This window comes from Microcaecilia unicolor, chromosome 14, assembly GCF_901765095.1.
Source record: "Microcaecilia unicolor chromosome 14, aMicUni1.1, whole genome shotgun sequence".
Taxonomy (NCBI): Eukaryota; Metazoa; Chordata; class Amphibia; order Gymnophiona; family Siphonopidae; genus Microcaecilia; species Microcaecilia unicolor.
The window spans coordinates 47,435,399-47,452,970 of record NC_044044.1 but is presented as its reverse complement, the minus strand read 5'-3'; the positions used below and the strand labels follow the sequence as shown (position 1 = coordinate 47,452,970).

Sequence of the window (17,572 nt, the reverse complement as noted above, 5' to 3'; positions counted from 1 at the left end):
TTTGGTGGTCTGAGAACCAGGGGAACTGGGCTCGATTTCCACAGCAGCTCCTTGTGACTCTGGTCAAGTCACTTAATCCTTCATTGCTACAGGTACAAAATAAGTACTTGTATATAATATGTAAATCACTGATTGTAACCACAAAAAGAGAATATATCAAATCCTATCCCCTTGCCCTTATTTGTAGAATGGGAGGGTATGTACATAAGGTCGTATATGAAAACGGAGACAGTAAGAGCAGAGAAAATATAAACACACCCAGTTTTATACGAGGAATATTCAACAGCAGATATGGAGGGTTGACTGGCTCCTCTTTAGAAATGTGCTGTCAGTAAACATGATGCATTGGGTCCTTGCTGTGTAGCATCTATGTAAATCCTGTAGGGATGCCTCATCCTTTCTTCCATCCCTCTCCCCGCACCCCCTGTAGAGCCTGTGCGATGTTTATAGTCGGAACTCTTCTGCCTTCCTCGAGGAACAGATCGAGAGAGCCCGCCGGCGAGTGCACCAGCTGCAGCTGAAGATCCAGCAGGAGACAGGTGGAGTAGTGGTGAGCATGGCCCACCGAGGCCCTCCTTTACTGCCCGGGATCCATTCCAGAAATAAATAGAGGCAGGTGCAGTCTCGCAAAAAGAATGAATTTAATTCCATTAAAAAAATAAAGAAAATGCCAATAGTGTATATGTTTCTGGAACTGTTGGCATTTGGTTTTTAAGAAATCCGTTATCTACAGGGTAGTGCACTGTTTGCTCCTTCATGGAGGCATGGAGATGCATTTCCCAGCATTAAGTACAAGACTGTAAATACCAGTAGTGACCAAAAGGTGCCAACATCTTTCTATTAGAATAGATACAGTTTGTGTGTCCTGAGGATATATGTTGTGTAAAGTTGTGCACACGTTGAGGGTAAGAGGACAAGTAGGTACCTATGCAGGGCCAGCCCAACCATTAGGCAGGACTAAGCAGTTGTCTACAGCATCAGCTTATAGGGGGTGCCAAAGAGTTAATGCATTCAAAGCAAAACAATAGGTCCAGACATCCACTCAAAGTAAAAGAAATTGGGGGTGATTTACCAACAGGGAGGAATGGTATTGGGATGATCATGATGGTTGGGGAAGGCTCAGAGGCCTGAAAGGTTATTGGTGGGGCTCAAGGGTGAAGGTTTGCCTTGAGTACCTAATCCCCTTACACCTACCTGCCCTGCTCCTATATAAGCACTCTATTGTAAAAATATGTGGATACCTTGTGCCCTGAAAAAGACGGGTACAAATCAAGGTAAAGTATACACAGAAAAGTGGCACATTTCTTGGGCAGACTGGATGGACCGTGCAGGTCTTTTTCTGCTGTCATCTACTATGTTACTTTATAAAACACAAGCATAAACAGAAGAATTCATGCTTACCTTGCAGGTACAAACATTTACATCTGCTCTCAACCTGGCGTGGATTACTGTATTTTATAATCTATGCACGCTATGCCCAAACTCCGCCCTTGTACACGCCTACCAGCAAAATACATACCGTCATGTCTTGGCGTGTACTTCTACAGTGGTTGGCATTTTATAAGAGGCCATATATGCCCATATGTAGCCACATACATGCAGAAATAAAATAGTAACACAGTAAATGTCGGCAGATAAAGACCTGCACCGTCCAACCAGTCTGCCAAACAAAGTGGCCAGAGTTATATCTAGTGCTCTGCACAGGGTTCTACTTCTTCATGAGTAAACACTGGTGTACTTAATCTCTGACTCTCCCTGCCAATTTTGGGCACAGACTGTAGAAGGTTGCCCGGCACTGGTCCTACCTCTTAGCTACTGGAGTTGCCATCAAAGCCCTCCCCAGCCTTGATCTTGATCTTTTGCCATTTACCTCCCGTTCAAGGGTTTTCTAGGCATCCACCACTCTTTCAGTGAAAAAAGTATTTCCTGACATTGCTGCTAAGTCTCCCACCCTGCAACCTCAACTCACGACCTTCTACCACTTTCCCGTCTCTGAAAAAGATTAGTTTGCATACTAATACATTAAGTATTTAAACATGAGAACATAAGAGCAGCCATACTGGGTCAGACTGATGGTCCATCTAGTCCAGTATCCTGTTTCCAACATTGACCAAACCAGGTCACAAGTAGCCGGCAGAAACCCAGATCATGGCAACATTCCATGCTACCAATCCCAGGGCAAGCAGTTGCTTCCCCATGTCTGTCTCAATAGCAGACTATGAACTTTTCCTCCAAACCTTTTTTAAACTCAGATATGATAACTGCTGTTACTGCATCCTACATTCCAGAGCTTAACTGTTCGTTGCGTGAAAAAAATATTTCCTCCTATTTGTCTTAAAAGTATTTCCATGTAACTTCCTTGAGAGCCCTTTAGTCTTGTACTTTTAGAACGAGTAAAAAGTCGATTTACTTCTACTCATTCTACACTACTCAGGATTTTGTAGACCTCAGTCATATCCCCCCTCATCTGTCTCTTGTATTTCCTCCTATTTGTCTTAAAAGTATTTCCATGTAACTTCCTTGAGTGTCCTTTAGTCTTTGTACTTTTAGAACGAGTAAAAAGTCGATTTACTTCTACTCATTCTACACTACTCAGGATTTTGTAGACCTCAGTCATATCCCCCCTTCATCTGCCCAAGCTGAAGAGCTCTAACCTCTTTAGTCTTTCCTCATATGAGAGGAGTTCCATCCCCATTATCATTTTGGTTGCTCTTCTTTGAACCTTTTCTAATTTTGTTATATGTTTTTTGAGATAACAGCAACCAGAACTGAACACAGTTCTCAAGGTGAGGTCGCAACATGGAACGATATGGAGACTGGTTGTCGTTTTCTCTTTCCACTTTTGCAAATACGTGGAATGCATCTGTTCCTGGCTTCCAAGATGGTATTTTTGAATAATGTCCACACCTGATTTATTGTCCTGATTTTTGCAGATCCTTTTAGCTTATCCTTAACCATTTTCCTCATTTTATTATAGTCACCCTTTCGAAAATTAAATGCATCTACAGTAGATTTCCTTTGTAGGTTCATCGCAGATAGTAGCTCAAACCTGATCACTGTTTGCCCAACATCTCCACCTCTCACACTATTCACTGCATGCCACCAAGGACCAGATCCAAAATGGCTCCTCCTCTTGTCAGTTCTTGGACCAGTTGCTCCAAGGACCAGTTGTTTTTTGCATCTATAAATTTTATCTCTGGCACTCCCTGATGTAATATTTATCCAGTCAATATTGGGGTAATTGAAATCACCCATTATTATAGTGTTGCCCAGTTTGCCAGCTTTCCTTTCTTCATCTGTCTGTTCATTATGTCCCGGCGGGTGGTAGTACGGCCTACAAGAATACTCCTTCCCTTCACACATGGAATTTCTATCCATAATGATTCCACGCTGCTTCATGTGGAATGTTTATTTTATTTGACTCAATTCCCTCTTCAACATACAGTACAACCCCTTCCTCCAATTTCATCCTTTCATTGCAATACAATTTGTACCCTGTTTCCCATTGATTGTCCTTTTTCCACTAAGGTTCTGAGATGCCTATTATATCTACTTCATCATTTAGTGCTGTCTATATGCGTGTGTTTGTTTGTCCATTTCTGAACTCCTCCAGCCTCCGAAGAGCTATGGCCACCAAACCTGGCATGCAGACTCTACCCGCTGTTGCTGAGGTTATTTGTAGTTTGAAACGTTTCGGTTCATGGGGAGACTCAGGGGAGGGGGAGCAACACTTCTATCCATGAAATGAATAGACTGCATGTTGGAAAGTTCTTTCTTGCTGTTGCTGAGCGACATACTGCTTGGGTGAGGACAAAGAGCCTGGTGGGGAGAAACACGGACAGCTGTTGTGCAGTTGTCCCTCTCTCGTTCTCTAATACCTTCTTCCTTAACAATTTCAGTACAAGGGAGGTGCTTGTCAAGTGCTTGTCAGGGATGTCCTTTATGGACGTCCTTCACTGAAAAACAAACAAAAAGTGCCCCGCTTCAAAAAAGACGTCTATTTTGGCCATCATTCCCCCCCCTCCCCCCCGAAGACGCCACACTGCTCACCCCCTCCGATGCGACTCGATCCAGAGGACAGTGCAGTTGAGGACGCCCATCCAATAAAAACGTCCATTTTGGCCGTCATTCCCCCCCCCCCCCCCCCCCCCCCCCCCCCGCAATAATAAAAACATCTTTTTTGGCTGTGCTTCACTCAGCTGAGAGACCTGGAAGTCTCTGAGCCAATCACATCTGGCCCTGGGTTAGGTGATAAATTTTGAGAAGAGCAGACTAATTCCATTGCAGACGCTGGAGTATCTAGGCATTCTATTTGACACCAAGGGAAAAGATCTTCACGGAACACAGGAGGTCAAAGCTGGTTCAGCTTTCATTTTCTCCTCAGTCAAGGCAGGCCCAGGGTCTGGGACTACGTCCAGGTTCTGGGGTCAATGACAATGGCGATGGAATTGGTGAAATAAACAAGGGCTCATACGCAGCCATTACAGGAGTCTTTTCTCAACCATTGGTCTCCTTTGCCACAGAACTATGAGCTTCATCTTCCTTGGATGCTGGTTGCCAGACGGAGTATGCAGTGGTGATTGACTGTCGCCCAGGAATTTGTCAGAGTTTCCTTCCGATAACACAATGGAAGGTGGTTAAGTGGACGCCAGCAAGTCGGGTTGAGGAGCTCATCACAAGTTCCATCTGGCACAGGGCACCTGGATGGAATAAGAGTTTTGGTGGTTGATAAATCGCTTGGAGCTCAGGGCAGTGCGGAATGCCTTGTGTGACTTCACTCCCTTTCTGGCAGGGGCCTCAGTTTGAATTTTCTCCAACAATGTGACGGTGGTGGCTTATTATCAACAAGCCAGGTGGGACTCGCAGCCATCCAGTGGTAGTGGAGGTGGCCTCCCTCATGAGTTGGGCAGAGAAATATCTTCTGTGATTGTCGGTAGTTCACATCACTGGGTCCTTGAATGTGGAGGTGAACTTCTTTAGTAGGCACTCTTTGGACCTGGGAGAATGGGATCTATCTAGCCAGGGTTTTCAGGTGATAGTGGACCAATGGGGTTCTCTGCTTTTGGACTTGATGACAACAAACAGGAATGCCTAAGTGTTTAAATTCTTTGGCCATTGGAAAGAACTTGGCTCGATTAGGGATTGATACCCTACTGCAGCCCTGGCCAGAGACCTATCTACTGAATGTCTTCCCTCCTCGGCCCATGGTAGGCCACGTGTTGAAAGGAATTTCATTGCACTGGGGTTGACTAATTCTCGTAGCCCTGGATTGGCTGTGGTCGTGGTATGTGGACCTGATTCAACTGCTGGACATCTTCCGCAGGTTACATGGCCTACTGAAGCAAGGTCCAGTGCTCATGGAGGATCTGTTCCCCTTTGGTCTTACAGCATGGCCATTGAAAGGGCTCAGTTGAGATGAAAAGTTTTTCTAATTCAGTTATTGCTACTTTTCTTCAGGCTTGGAAACGCTCTGTATCCATGGCATATGTGAGGTTGTGGAGAGCATTCGAGAGCTGATGTTCTGAGCGTAGACGTTCTCTTTTCTCTGCTCAGCTTATGCACATCCTAGCATTTTTCCAAGCAGGTCTTCTGTAAATGTTCAGGTTGCGCTTTGACCTGTTGCAGGGGCCGACTACAGAAGACATCTCTTGCGGCTCACCCGGGTATCGTTCGATTTCTTGTGGGGAGATTGCCTCTTATGGGCCTCCCTTTCATACACTGTGTCCTTCAGGCTCTTCAGAGGCCTCCTTTTGATCCACTCCAGAAGGCCGCCTTGAAAGATCTTATGCTAATGACAGTGTTCTTGGTGGCTGTTGTGTTGGCAAGTAAGGTTTCGGAACTTCAGGCTCTCTCATATCGGGATCCTTTTCTCTGCTTTTCAGAGGTGGGGGTCTCCCTTCACCTGTTTCCTTCTTTCCTTTCTTCTGAAAGTGGTATCGGCATTTCATCTCAACTAATCTGTGGAGCTTCCGTTCTTTCGCAGTGAGGATGAAGAGGCTCAGTATTTTTCCTTGAAGTTTCTCAATGTACATGGATATCTGGAAGTCACAAATGAATTTCGCAAATTGGACAGACTGTGCTTTTTGTAAGCAGAGGCCTGGCCTCCTGGCTTCCGATCGCTTCAGCTTATTTGCTTGTGGGGAAGCAGGCTCCTCATACAGTGACATCCTGGGCGAAGACTACCTTACTGTCTTCGATGGATATTTGCAAGGCGGTGACATGGTTGATACTGCATGCCTTTGCCAAGCACTACAGGATGGACGTTGGGGTGTGCTTCGGTTCTCAGGGTTATGTGGCGCCAGGATCCTACCCAATCTTGAGATTTCTTTTAAACATTCCACAAGTTCTGGAATATCTATGTAATGGAAGGAGAAATTAGATATTACCTGATATTTTTCTTTCCACTTGGTTTCTGAGATGTTTAGTTGGTGCAAAGCAGGGCTTTTTTTTGAGGGGGTACATGGGGGTACTGAGTATCGGCACCTTTTCCATTGTCTGCTAAAATTGACCCATGGTCCCCAAGTTTTAATGAGAGCTCAGGCTCTACACACCAATTCTGCCTTGTCACAGATTTTGTAACTGGTTGCAGGGATCCTGGCTATGGTGGGGTGGGTCCCTCAGTGATCACCCCACCCCTAAAGGGTGGCCTGGCTTTTGAGTACCAGCACCTTTTTTCACTAGAAAAAAACGCACTGGTGCAAGGTAATGGGTCAAATAATGACGGTTACTTTTCATGGTGCTTCCTGCATATCTCTTGTTTTCTACAAGTTGTCCAGAGATGACAGGCCCACACATGTTTGCTCATCTGGTTAGTGTTAGGTTAGCAAGTTGTTTAAGGTTGTTGTGTTTATTCTGAGTTTATCCTTACTGCTTGTTTATGTAAATACTGAGGAGGTGGAGTGGATGCCAAGAGATATGTCTCGGCTCAGTTTTCAGCTCTTTATCTCCACCTGCTGGCTGATGGACACAACTATCCCACAGGATCTAGAATAGTGGGAAGGACCAACAGAAAGAAAATTATCAGGTATGATCTAATTTCTCCTTAACACCTCCGTTTTTCTAATGGATATGCCTCTCTCTGTGCAGCCTAGCATCCTTGTAGTTACAGCCACCACCTTTGCCTTGTCACATTTCCTCTGGCAGTATCACCCCAAGGTCCCTCGCCCAGTCCGTGCCTCTCACCCCCTAGTAAATACAACTGTTTTGGGTTTCTACACCCTCTATACTTCTTTGCATTAAATTTGAACTGCCAAACATTAGACCTTTATTCTAATCTTTGTAGATCACGTCTCATATTGTCCGCTCTCTCTGGCGTGTCCACTCTCTTCATAAAATTACCCTGCGTGAGTCAGGTTGTGGGGTCATGTCACCAGAGTGACTTTAATCAGCAACAGGTTTGCCAAGGAGAGTAAACGTGCTGCACCGGTGAAAGCATCGTTCAGGAGCAGTTGGGGGCTGGTATTGCAGCAACAAGGACTGAGATGCTTTGGGGACAATGTGAATGGTATGCCTTGGGAATAATGGCAGGAGTCCTGGGAGCACCAAAGGCAGCAGATAAGAATGTGAGAGAGGGAATCAGCCGGTGGGAGGATCAGAGGGTGTAAGAATGGGATGAGAAGAAGAGAGGGGGATGTGCACTGGGTATGTATTTAAAAGGGTAACCGGGATGGTGGAGGTAAGAGAAGGCTTACGAGTATGGAGATGCAAGGCAGAACAGGACAGGAACAGGAACTGAGGGATGGATGCATCCTTCCCCTCCCAGTTCTGATCTTCCACATACAGTTTGATTGAAAGAATGGAATACAAGCCTTGAAATTAAATTCAGTTCTTTGGTGAAAGAATAACTAGAAATTCTATATTTGTAGTACAACAGAGATGTTTTGACTGTACATGTTGAGGGGGTGGTAGGTGTCTCTGCTAGTTTGCTGTGAATACTATAGCTGCCTGTCAGTCACGTGCACTAACAGAAACCATTTGAGAGAGGAATATAAATGAATGCAACAAGCTGGCATTATGTTTCTTGTTGCAATATTATCAACTTCTCATCTTTAACAGATGTTATGGAATAAGTGATGTGCCCTTGTTTCCCGCCTCTCCGTATTGCTTTGGTGTGCTTAAACTTCCTTTTCCAGTATATTCTGGTTGTTGCAGTCCTGCTTTTCCCATAGGGAAGCAGGGAGGCACTGTCCAGAATGCCCTGTGATAGGAATTGGAAGCTGATGCTGTGCATTGCACAGAGGCTAGCTGCCTGAGAAATGGACCCAGGAGCCTGCAGCTCTCTCCTTATTGTTTCACTGCAGGATCCTATGAGGTCACACAACGAACCCAGCCCCGTGAGTCGCAGAAGTACAGAGGGTGAGTACTTAGACATGGGAAGCACAGGGCCCTTTCCTCTTTCTTCCTACATTCTCCTTTCCTTGTATAGGCACCACTAGGTTTTACCATAGCTATGATTCTGAAATAGGTTAACTTCCCGAGTCACAGGAATACATGATATGTATTTTGTAACTTTTTTATCTTTTTTCAAACGCTATAAAGAAATTACACCTCAATTTACATCAGTGATTTAGACTTGAAATATTCATCTGTGTACTGCTCCCCTGAGCCCTATAATCTTCAAGGTGACACATGCTGTATAACTGAGCCCTGCAGTTCTAGAGTGACAGGCTGTGTATCCCTGTGTCCATCCTCTGAGCCCTCCAGTCCTAGAGGTAACGAGCTCTGTATTCCTGTGTCCATTAGAGGCAACATGCTGTGTATCCCTGTGTCCATCCCCTGAGCCCTCCAACAAAGGCATAGCTAGGTGGGGCACCAGGGGAGCGACCACGTCCCCAAACAGACTTTGGACGGTGCTGGCACCTGTTTTTCAGGTGGTCTGTCGCACTTAGGCTGTGCGCGCATCCGCCTCTCCGCTCCCCCTGGCATCACAACCTGGCTACGCTTCTGCCCTCCAGTCCTAGAGGTGACAAGCTCTGTATCCCTGTGTCCATTCCCTGAGAGCTCCAGTCCTAGAGATGCCAGGCCCTGTATCCTGCAGCCTCCTCCTGCCTATTCCTTGAAATATGAACATAGATGATGTCTTGAGGTAGGGATAAACTTGGTCTGTTTATACCTGCCATTTCTTCTGCCTAAGATTTAACCTTATCTGTAGTGATCTCCCTCACTTGTTCTGCCACTAAGGTTGTTTTGAATGTGTCCTGGGCTTGGTCCTCTGCTTCCTACCACCTCTGCTGGAAGTCTGTTCTATGTGTGCACCATACTGTGTTTCACTTTAAGTTCCCTCCTGAGCTTTGTTTTACTTGAGGTCTTCTGATCTGTATTACACAGTACATAAACTGGTTAATAGCTTTATAAAATTTCATTGTATGGGAGCATGCATTTTTCTGCCTCTCTTTGCAGGCCGTTTCTCTCTGGATTCACAGGATGGAGACAGTGGCCTAGACTCTGGCACGGAACGGATCCCTTCCATCAGTGAGGTGAGTGCAGATGGGAAATCTGCCAAGATCTTTCTAAATAAGACTGAGAATTTTATCCTGTTCTTGTAAACAGACTTCAGAAAAGCAGGTTGGATTGTCCCTTTTTGATACAGAAATAATTGAGATGCATACTTTTTCTGTTTTGATTTTGTTTTTGTCTGTAGCCCTTTATTCTGATGGGTCGTCATTGTTCCTTGGGGAGCTGGCTACTTGCATGATTCTCTTTTTAATGGTTGGGGAAACTCTTATACAGAATTGCTGCATTCCGTAACTTTGTGAAAAAGTGGCTCAAATCGCTTTATGTCTTGAATTAATAATGATTTGTTCTAAGACCTACGTATGTGCTACTTGCCATTCTTCCCAGAGGTGGCTGCATGCACTTTTCTGAAGAGTTGTAACAATAGAGCCTATTTGGATTCTCCATGTATGTAGGCACAGTCTATATTTAAATATTATTGGTTTTGTGATGGAGATGGTAATGTGGGCTTATTGTATGTTCTTTCAGCTTTGTTTCCTTGAACTTTGTCTTTGGATTCATTGAGTTTTTTTGAAAATGTCTTTAACAATTCACAGCCACAAAAAGAGAGGGAATACAGCATACACAACCAACCAAACAAAGCAAACACTGGGCCTTCAGGATTGAGAAAAATGTAGTCCTTCATCATAAATAAAGGACTACATTTTTCTCAATCCTGAAGGCCCAGTGTTTGCTTTGTTTGTTTAACAATTCACATGCATCTTTTGGACACACTGTAAAGGACAAAAAAGGGAGTTGAAACATGTGAGCAGTAATGTCAATCAAGGCTTCAAGCCTGGCTACTGCCCATATATGTATCTTTTGTATTGAGAGTGTAAATGAAGGATGTGTGATCAGACCATAGCTGTACATTAGGCTTTATTATTCACAAGTTATAAACCAGTGCTAATTCAACTTCTGTTTGTGTCCATTTTTCTTGCAACAGTCCTCACTGAATCGGAACTCTGTTCTGTCTGATCCGGGACTGGACAGCCCACGGACATCACCCATCATATCAACGAAGGTCTTCCAACATCGTCGACAGGGATCCGATACAGCTTTCGCCCTGGGAGTGGAAACAGTGAGTTCTGGGGGGGGCAGGGGGTACGCTGAGAAAGTAAACCTGGGAATCCTTTCTTTACAAACTGTAGAACAGCGCTTGTCAATCTTTTTCACAGTGACGTCCATGATCCCACAAAAGCGCTTCATAAAGACTTTTCTATTCACTTCTGAGCTGGGTCACAACATCAGACGCGGTATTCAACCCACAGTTTGGGATGCCCTGCTATAGAGTGTATATATTAGCAAGTAGTCTCTAAATTCATGCAGAGATGGCATGCGCACACACTACAGGATGGGTGCACTGAGAGCCTGACCTCATGCAGAGACATTGCATGCTCAGTATGAATAGTGTTGCATTAAGAAGAAATTTCACTTTGCCTGAGATTGCGGTTATCATTCTCAGAACCTCCAATTTTAGTGAAAGAATCACTTGTCTGCTTATGAAGGTAGGAATAAAGTGAATTTTAAATCCTATCAAAACTGCATGCTGTCTCTTTAATTCTCTGTGTCCCTAGGGTTTGGATCGCTCACCAAGATCCCTCATTATTGGACCAGAGGAAGACTACGATCCAGGATATTACATCACTGAGGTACATTACTTGTGGTGTATGAGAGCCTCTCCTTCTTTCCACCACTCTCAGTTCTGCAGTCATACATATGAGGTGCTCTCTGCAGTACACTCCTTACAGTACACAGCCATGTGGAAGGGTTACAGTACATTTAATTTAAGAATGCTATTTGGAATTTTCAGCTGTCTTTCCAAGTATTGCTTGAGGTGACTTAAAGCATTATTAATCTTCAGGTTCAGTAAATCCCTGCAGCGCTGTCTAGTACTACAGCTCTATGAGAGGGTCCAGCAGTCAGATTGTTATTTGAGGTTTGATTATTTTTCAATCTGAAATTATAATTGCATTGTAGTTAACATATAGCTGGATGGGAGAAAAGACCTCAGAAGCCTTTGCAGAGATCAACATTGAACTATTTCAGCAGGTTAGGCTGAACGTTTCTTTCACTGGTCATAAAAAAAAACCTGACATGGCACTGAGTTTCGGCACTAAATGCCTGTCTCAGGGGTCGTGAGTTGTTTTATCAAAGATGATGTTTGCGTCAAACACTTAAGGATTTGCCTTTGTGAATGTTGCGTCTGGTGTTCAAAAAGACCTGTGTGTTGCCAATGCGTTTCTGATGAGATGCAATAAGAACATTCACAAAGGTGAATCCTTAAGTGTTTGATGCAAACATAGTCTTTGATACAACAACTTATGATCCCTGAGGCAGGCACTTAGTGCCGAAACACGGTACCCTGTCGGGCCTTGTATAACAACAACAATAAAGCGTTTTCAGTGTTGATGATCGTCCTGTGTCCATTGATCTTTCTCAAGCCTTCTGTAGCTTCCCAGTATCGTTAACTGATTACCTTCCTCATGGGATTCCTTTCAGTTTTCTTTATTCCTCTCAAGCCTGTAGTCTGCATAGTGGTATAATGGTAGACCATGAAAGAGGGAGTTTTAGTAATTGAGGTGTGAAATTACAAGAGACTGAATAAGGAGGCGAAGTGAAGATTTATTGAAGAGAGATCTTGCAAGATGTATTTGATGGAGCACAAAGAATGATTTCTTAACAATTTCTGAAATGTGGGTTTTGAAGGTAAGACAACTATCAATAAGGACTCCGAGGATTTTAATCTCATCTTTAATGGGTATAGGTACCTCGTATATAGAGGGAGCAGAGGGGAGATAAGAAAAACCCGTTAAGGGAAAGAACAGTGCAGTGGTTTTAGAAGAATTCAGTTTCAATTGGTGTGAAGAGAACTGATCAGCAATCATATTCAATTTATTTGAAATGTCTGATAATCACCGATTAATTAGTGCTGTCAAGGGGAAACAAAAGTTGCACGTCACCAGCATAGATAAAGAAGGTGATATTCATAGTTTGAAGAAAAAGGGCTAGTGGTGAGAGAAACATATTACAGAATGTGCTCTAATAAAGAACCCTGTGGGCCTGCACATAGAATGTGGCAGGTGGATGAATAAACATCAGGCCAAGAATTATAGATATTCTACTATGAAGAGATGATTGAAACCAAAGGAGAGCAATGTCAGTTGTTCTGATTTCCTTGAGGCGGAAGAGAAGGATTTCGTGATCAGCTAATCAAACCCTGCACTAAGGTGAAGAGAAATGAGGACGACTTCTCTGCTGCTGTCAAGAGTATGGTGGACAAAGTCTGTGAGGCCTAACATGGTGTGCTAGTGGAAATGTGATCACTGAATCTGGTTTGAAAGGGTTGAAGATAGTTTGACTAGAAAAGAAACAAAGTTGTATAGGCACAATTTTTCCAGTGAGCTTTGAACTAGCTGGAAGCTGTGAAATGGGATGAGAATTGTTAGCATCAGAGATATCGGTGGCAGCAATTTTCAGGTGGGGATAAATAACAGCAGGTTTTTAGGCTGATGGGAACGCTTCACTGGAGAGACTTGTAATGACTATGAAATGAAGATATATTTTTAAATTTTATTTTAGTTACATTTGTACCCCGCGCTTTCCCACTCATGGCAGGCTCAATGCGGCTTCCATGGGGCAATGGAGGGTTAAGTGACTTGCCCAGAGTCACAAGGAGCTGCCTGTGCCTGAAGCTGGAATCCAACTCAGTTCCTCAGTTCCCCAGGACCAAAGTCCACCACCCTAATAAAATAATAATAATAATAATAAAAGAACTGGAGAGTTTCTTCAAAAAGTTGTTTTGAAGAGGGTCAGTGGGAGCAGAGGGGTAGTTCATAGTGAAGGTTACCTTACGAACCTTAGATTGTGATTAAATTTGCAAAACTGAAAAAGTGTACGTGACTGTGTAAGAGCATGAGTATCAGATAAAGTAGGTAAAGCAGTTGATCCAATGGAATTCTGAAGGAGAGTTACCTTGTTGGTAAATGCAACCACAAAATCATCCACATTACAGGATGATATGGGGGCAAGGTTTTGATATGAGTTTGTGACTTGCTTAAGGATCTTAAAGAGACGGGAAGGGTTTGTATCTCTACAAAAAGAATAATATTCTTTTTTGGCATTAGTAACAGATCTATTATAATGAGCAGCAGTGTTCTTGAATAAGGATAGGTGTACTTGGAGGTGAGTTTTATGACATTCCAAGTTTATTTAGACTTGATATATCACTCACAGGATAACCATCGGAGCAGTTCACAATACAAATTCAATAAATAATGAAAAGGAGAGCGAAATCCATTCACGACTACACCTCAAATATTGTGTGCAATTCTGGTCACCGAATCTCAAAAAGATATAGTGGAATTAGAAAAGATACGAAGGGCAACGAAAATGATAAAGGGGATGGGATGACTTCCCTATGAGGAAAGGCTAAAGCGGCTAGGGCTCTTCAGCTTGGAGAAAAGACGGCTGTGGGGAGATATGATAGAGGTCTATAAAATAACGAATGGATTGGAACGGGTAGAGGTGAATTGCTTGTTTACTCTTTACAAAAATACTAGGACTAGGGGGCACTCAATGAAGCGTCAAAGTAATACATTTAAAACAAATCGGAGAAAATATTTCTTCACACTCAACATTTATTTATTTATAGCATTTATATCCCACAATTTCCCACCCATGGGCAGGCTCAATGTGGCTTACAACAGTCTGTAAAAACATACATCAAGTCAGCAAACAAACAATCAATTTCTTAGAAGTGTAAGAGAGAAAAGGGTAAAAGCAAAGAAGGGAAAAAGAGAAAGTAGTGGTGATCAATATGACGCCTTGACAGAGACTGTTCAGAAGTAAGAGATGTTAGGCGGGAGTTGAGCGTAAGCTTTTCCAAATAAAAAAGGTCTTGAGGCGTTTTTTTGAAGGTCGGGTGATCAGGAGTAAGTTTCACCAGTTTAGGTAGACCATTCCACAAATGAACGCTAACATGGGAGAAGGTGGATGCGTAGGTGGTCTTGTACTTGAGGCCACTATATACCGGGTAATGGAGATTTAGGTACAAACGAGCTGATCTGTGAGAGTTCCTAGGTGGCAAGTTGATTAGGGTGTCCATATATGCTGGGGCTTCACCGTAGATGATTTTATGCACCACAGTGCAAATTTTAAAAGTGATTCGGTCCTTGACAGGAAGCCAGTGCAGTTTCTCATGCAGTGGTCTTGAACTTTCGAATCTCGATGTACCATAAATGAGCCTAGCAGCTGTATTCTGGGCAGTTTGTAGTTTTTTTTAGAAGCATATCTTTGCACCTTGCATATATTCCATTGCAGTAGTCAAGGCGGCTTATGACTAGTGATTGAACTAAATTGCGAAAGACTTCTCTAGGAAAATAAGGTTTTATACATTTTAGTTTCCAGAGAGAGAAGAATCATGTGTCTGATAGTAGAGTTCGTATGTTGCTCCAGTGTTAAGTTTCTATCAACAATCACTCCTAATATTTTTAGGGTCTCAGACATGTAATTAAACTCTGGAAATTTAAAAATTGTTAAAAAGGTTTGGATATCTTCCTAAAAGAAAAGTCTATAAGCCATTATTAAAATGAACAGGGAAAATCCACTGCTTATTTCTTGGATAAGGAGGGAGGAGGGTTTTAGATTTGTTAAGAACTGGGCAACATTCTGGAGATGGGGGAGCCTATTCCGAAAGGATGGGCTCCACCTTAACCAGGGTGAGACCAGTTTGCTGGCATCGACATTTAAAAAAGAGAGCAGCTTTTAAACTAGAAACAGGGGGAAGGCCGACAGTCACTCAAAAGCGCATGGTTCGGGATAAGGTATCTTTGAAAGATATCACCAAAACAGGGAAGATAGGGTATCCTGATAGTGAGGTTGCAAAAGAGACCATAGTAGATCAGGTGTCCTTAAATAAAAATCAGACAAAAGATTGCAAATTAATACTGTCAAGTACTAAGCATGATGTAAATAGGAACAACAGACACAGTTTGAAATGTCTATATGCGAATGCCAGGAGCCTAAGAAATAAGATGGGAGAGTTAGAATATATTGGCACTAAATGAAAAATTAGATATAATAGGCATCTCTGAGACCTGGTGGAAGGAGGCTAACCAGTGGAACACTGTCATACCGGGGTACAAATTATATCGTAGTGATAGAGCTGGGAAAAGGCAGTCGGGCTTGGTGGGAGGTGTCTTTAGATCAGGGTTGAGAAATAACATGCATAGATTACATTTTCAAGTCTTTATGCATTTTTCTTTGGTTTGGAAAAACTTACCCTGTAAAAGCAGGCACAGATGTTTGTGGATACTCTTTGGGGTACTTTTCAAAAAGAAAAGTATGCACTGTTTTCTCTACAGAATCTGCATCCATATAAAGGAAATTCTATATAGCTACTCATTTCTTGTTTCTATTTCCACCCCCTAACCCAGCCAGAAATGAAGGAAAGTGCCCAGGTGGCAAGTGCTGCCTCTGTACGCCTGTCTTTGCTTCCTGTCCTGGTCTTACAGTTCTTTGTTCTGCACTTTCAGTGTGATGGTCTCTTCCAAGACCTGGAGAAGCTGAAGTCCCGTCCAGCCCATCTGGGTGTCTTCCTGCGGTACATTTTCTCTCAGGCAGATCCAAACCCCTTGGTAAGATACCGAGACACTAATGTGTCCTCTTTTACACCCTGCCCACCTTTTTAACAAAGGTTTTTTTTTCTTTCCTTTCCTGTTTTTTGTTTGACTCCCTGCAGCTGTTCTACCTGTGTGCAGATGTTTGCCAACAGATGGGACCCAAGGATGCTCGCATGCTGGGGAAGGACATTTGGAATATCTTCCTGGAGAAAAACGCGGTGAGGAGAGCGTGTATGTACGTGCGTGTGTCCAGGTTTATACGCCAAAATCAATGTGCCTGTCGCCCCACTGCAGCCTCCAGTCAGCTCTAGGAGAGATGCCATTTTGAGAATATTTTTTCCACTTGGAAGTCCCCAATTTCTATTCTGTAGAAGTGATTCCTTTCCCTAAAGATCACGGTGTCAGTCAGACAGAAGCCTTTGGCACCCTGTCTGTGCAAGTTTCTTTTTTTTTTTAAATTTTCTGCAAGAGGCTTCTTGTTGATGGCACATGTGAACGTGAAGGAGGTGGAATGGCAAAGCGTTTATTTTTTTTAGGTGGAGTTTTGCTGTCTTTAACTTTCCTCTTGATCAAAGATTATAACTAGGGCTTAATTTCTGGAGGAATATCCTGGAACACGGTTCTGCCACTTCTTTTCAGTCTTAGAGCGACCGGAGAGCCCGCAGGGAAGAGGAGGGGAAGGGGTGAGGCTGGGACAGAGGACAGTCCCCCAAGTCCAGTCTGTTTTCTCCAGTTGTTTCTGCTCTGGCTTGGCTGCCCCCTAGCTCCAACTAGAGACCATTGCTTTAGGTCAGTTGCTATTGACACATGCAGAAATGCCTGGAGAGTTGTGTTTAATGTGGGGCAAATCAGGTGTTTCAAGAGCAGTCAGATGTAACTGAACTTGTCTGCCTGCCTGTCAGCCAGCCATGTGACCTTTATCTTTTGCATTTGAAAGTTCTTTTTTCTTCCCCACCATGGCTTCCCGTTCCCAAATGACAGGAGGATTAGTAGAAAATGACTGAGAATAGATGACCAGAGGGTCATGATATTTCAGTAACAAGTCTGCAAACGTCTACCTTTGCTTTATTACAGCCCCTGAGAGTGAAAGTCCCAGAATCATCATTGGCTGAAATAGGTACATTTAAAAAAATTTTTCTTCAGTTTGCTTTGGGATGGTTATGCATTTCAGCGGTGGGTGACAAATGTGCTAGTCTCCTATTTACAACTTAAAATTTTGTTAATGCTTTTATTAAACAGCAAAACTAGTAAAACGTAGTAACATAGTAGATGATGGCAGATAAGACTTGCATGGTTCATCCATTCTGCCCAACAAGATAAACTCCTAGTATATGATATGGTAACACATGCATACTTGATCTTGAACTGTCCTTGCCATTTTCAGGGCACAGACCATACAAATCTGCCCGACACTGCCTTAATTGTGACCATTTTTGGGAAAAAGTATCTAAAGTAGT

The 17,572-nt window shown here is 43.3% G+C and overlaps 1 protein-coding gene across 8 annotated transcripts in view; it reads left to right on the top strand.

Annotated features, from left to right (window-relative positions):
• ARHGEF11 (Rho guanine nucleotide exchange factor 11) overlaps positions 1 to 17,572 on the top strand; it is a 202,775-nt gene that overhangs the window by 96,856 nt on the left and 88,347 nt on the right. For 6 of the 8 annotated variants that reach the window (XM_030187312.1, XM_030187311.1, XM_030187316.1 and 3 more), the window contains 8 exons: positions 431 to 550; positions 8,301 to 8,355; positions 9,400 to 9,476; positions 10,436 to 10,573; positions 11,070 to 11,144; positions 16,029 to 16,130; positions 16,235 to 16,333; positions 17,190 to 17,232. In XM_030187312.1, coding sequence (XP_030043172.1) covers positions 431 to 550; positions 8,301 to 8,355; positions 9,400 to 9,476; positions 10,436 to 10,573; positions 11,070 to 11,144; positions 16,029 to 16,130; positions 16,235 to 16,333; positions 17,190 to 17,232 — 709 coding nt within the window. The remainder of the gene's footprint in view (positions 1 to 430; positions 551 to 8,300; positions 8,356 to 9,399; positions 9,477 to 10,435; positions 10,574 to 11,069; positions 11,145 to 16,028; positions 16,131 to 16,234; positions 16,334 to 17,189; positions 17,233 to 17,572) is intronic. The other 2 variants (XM_030187315.1, XM_030187313.1) reach the window with 1 other exon arrangement.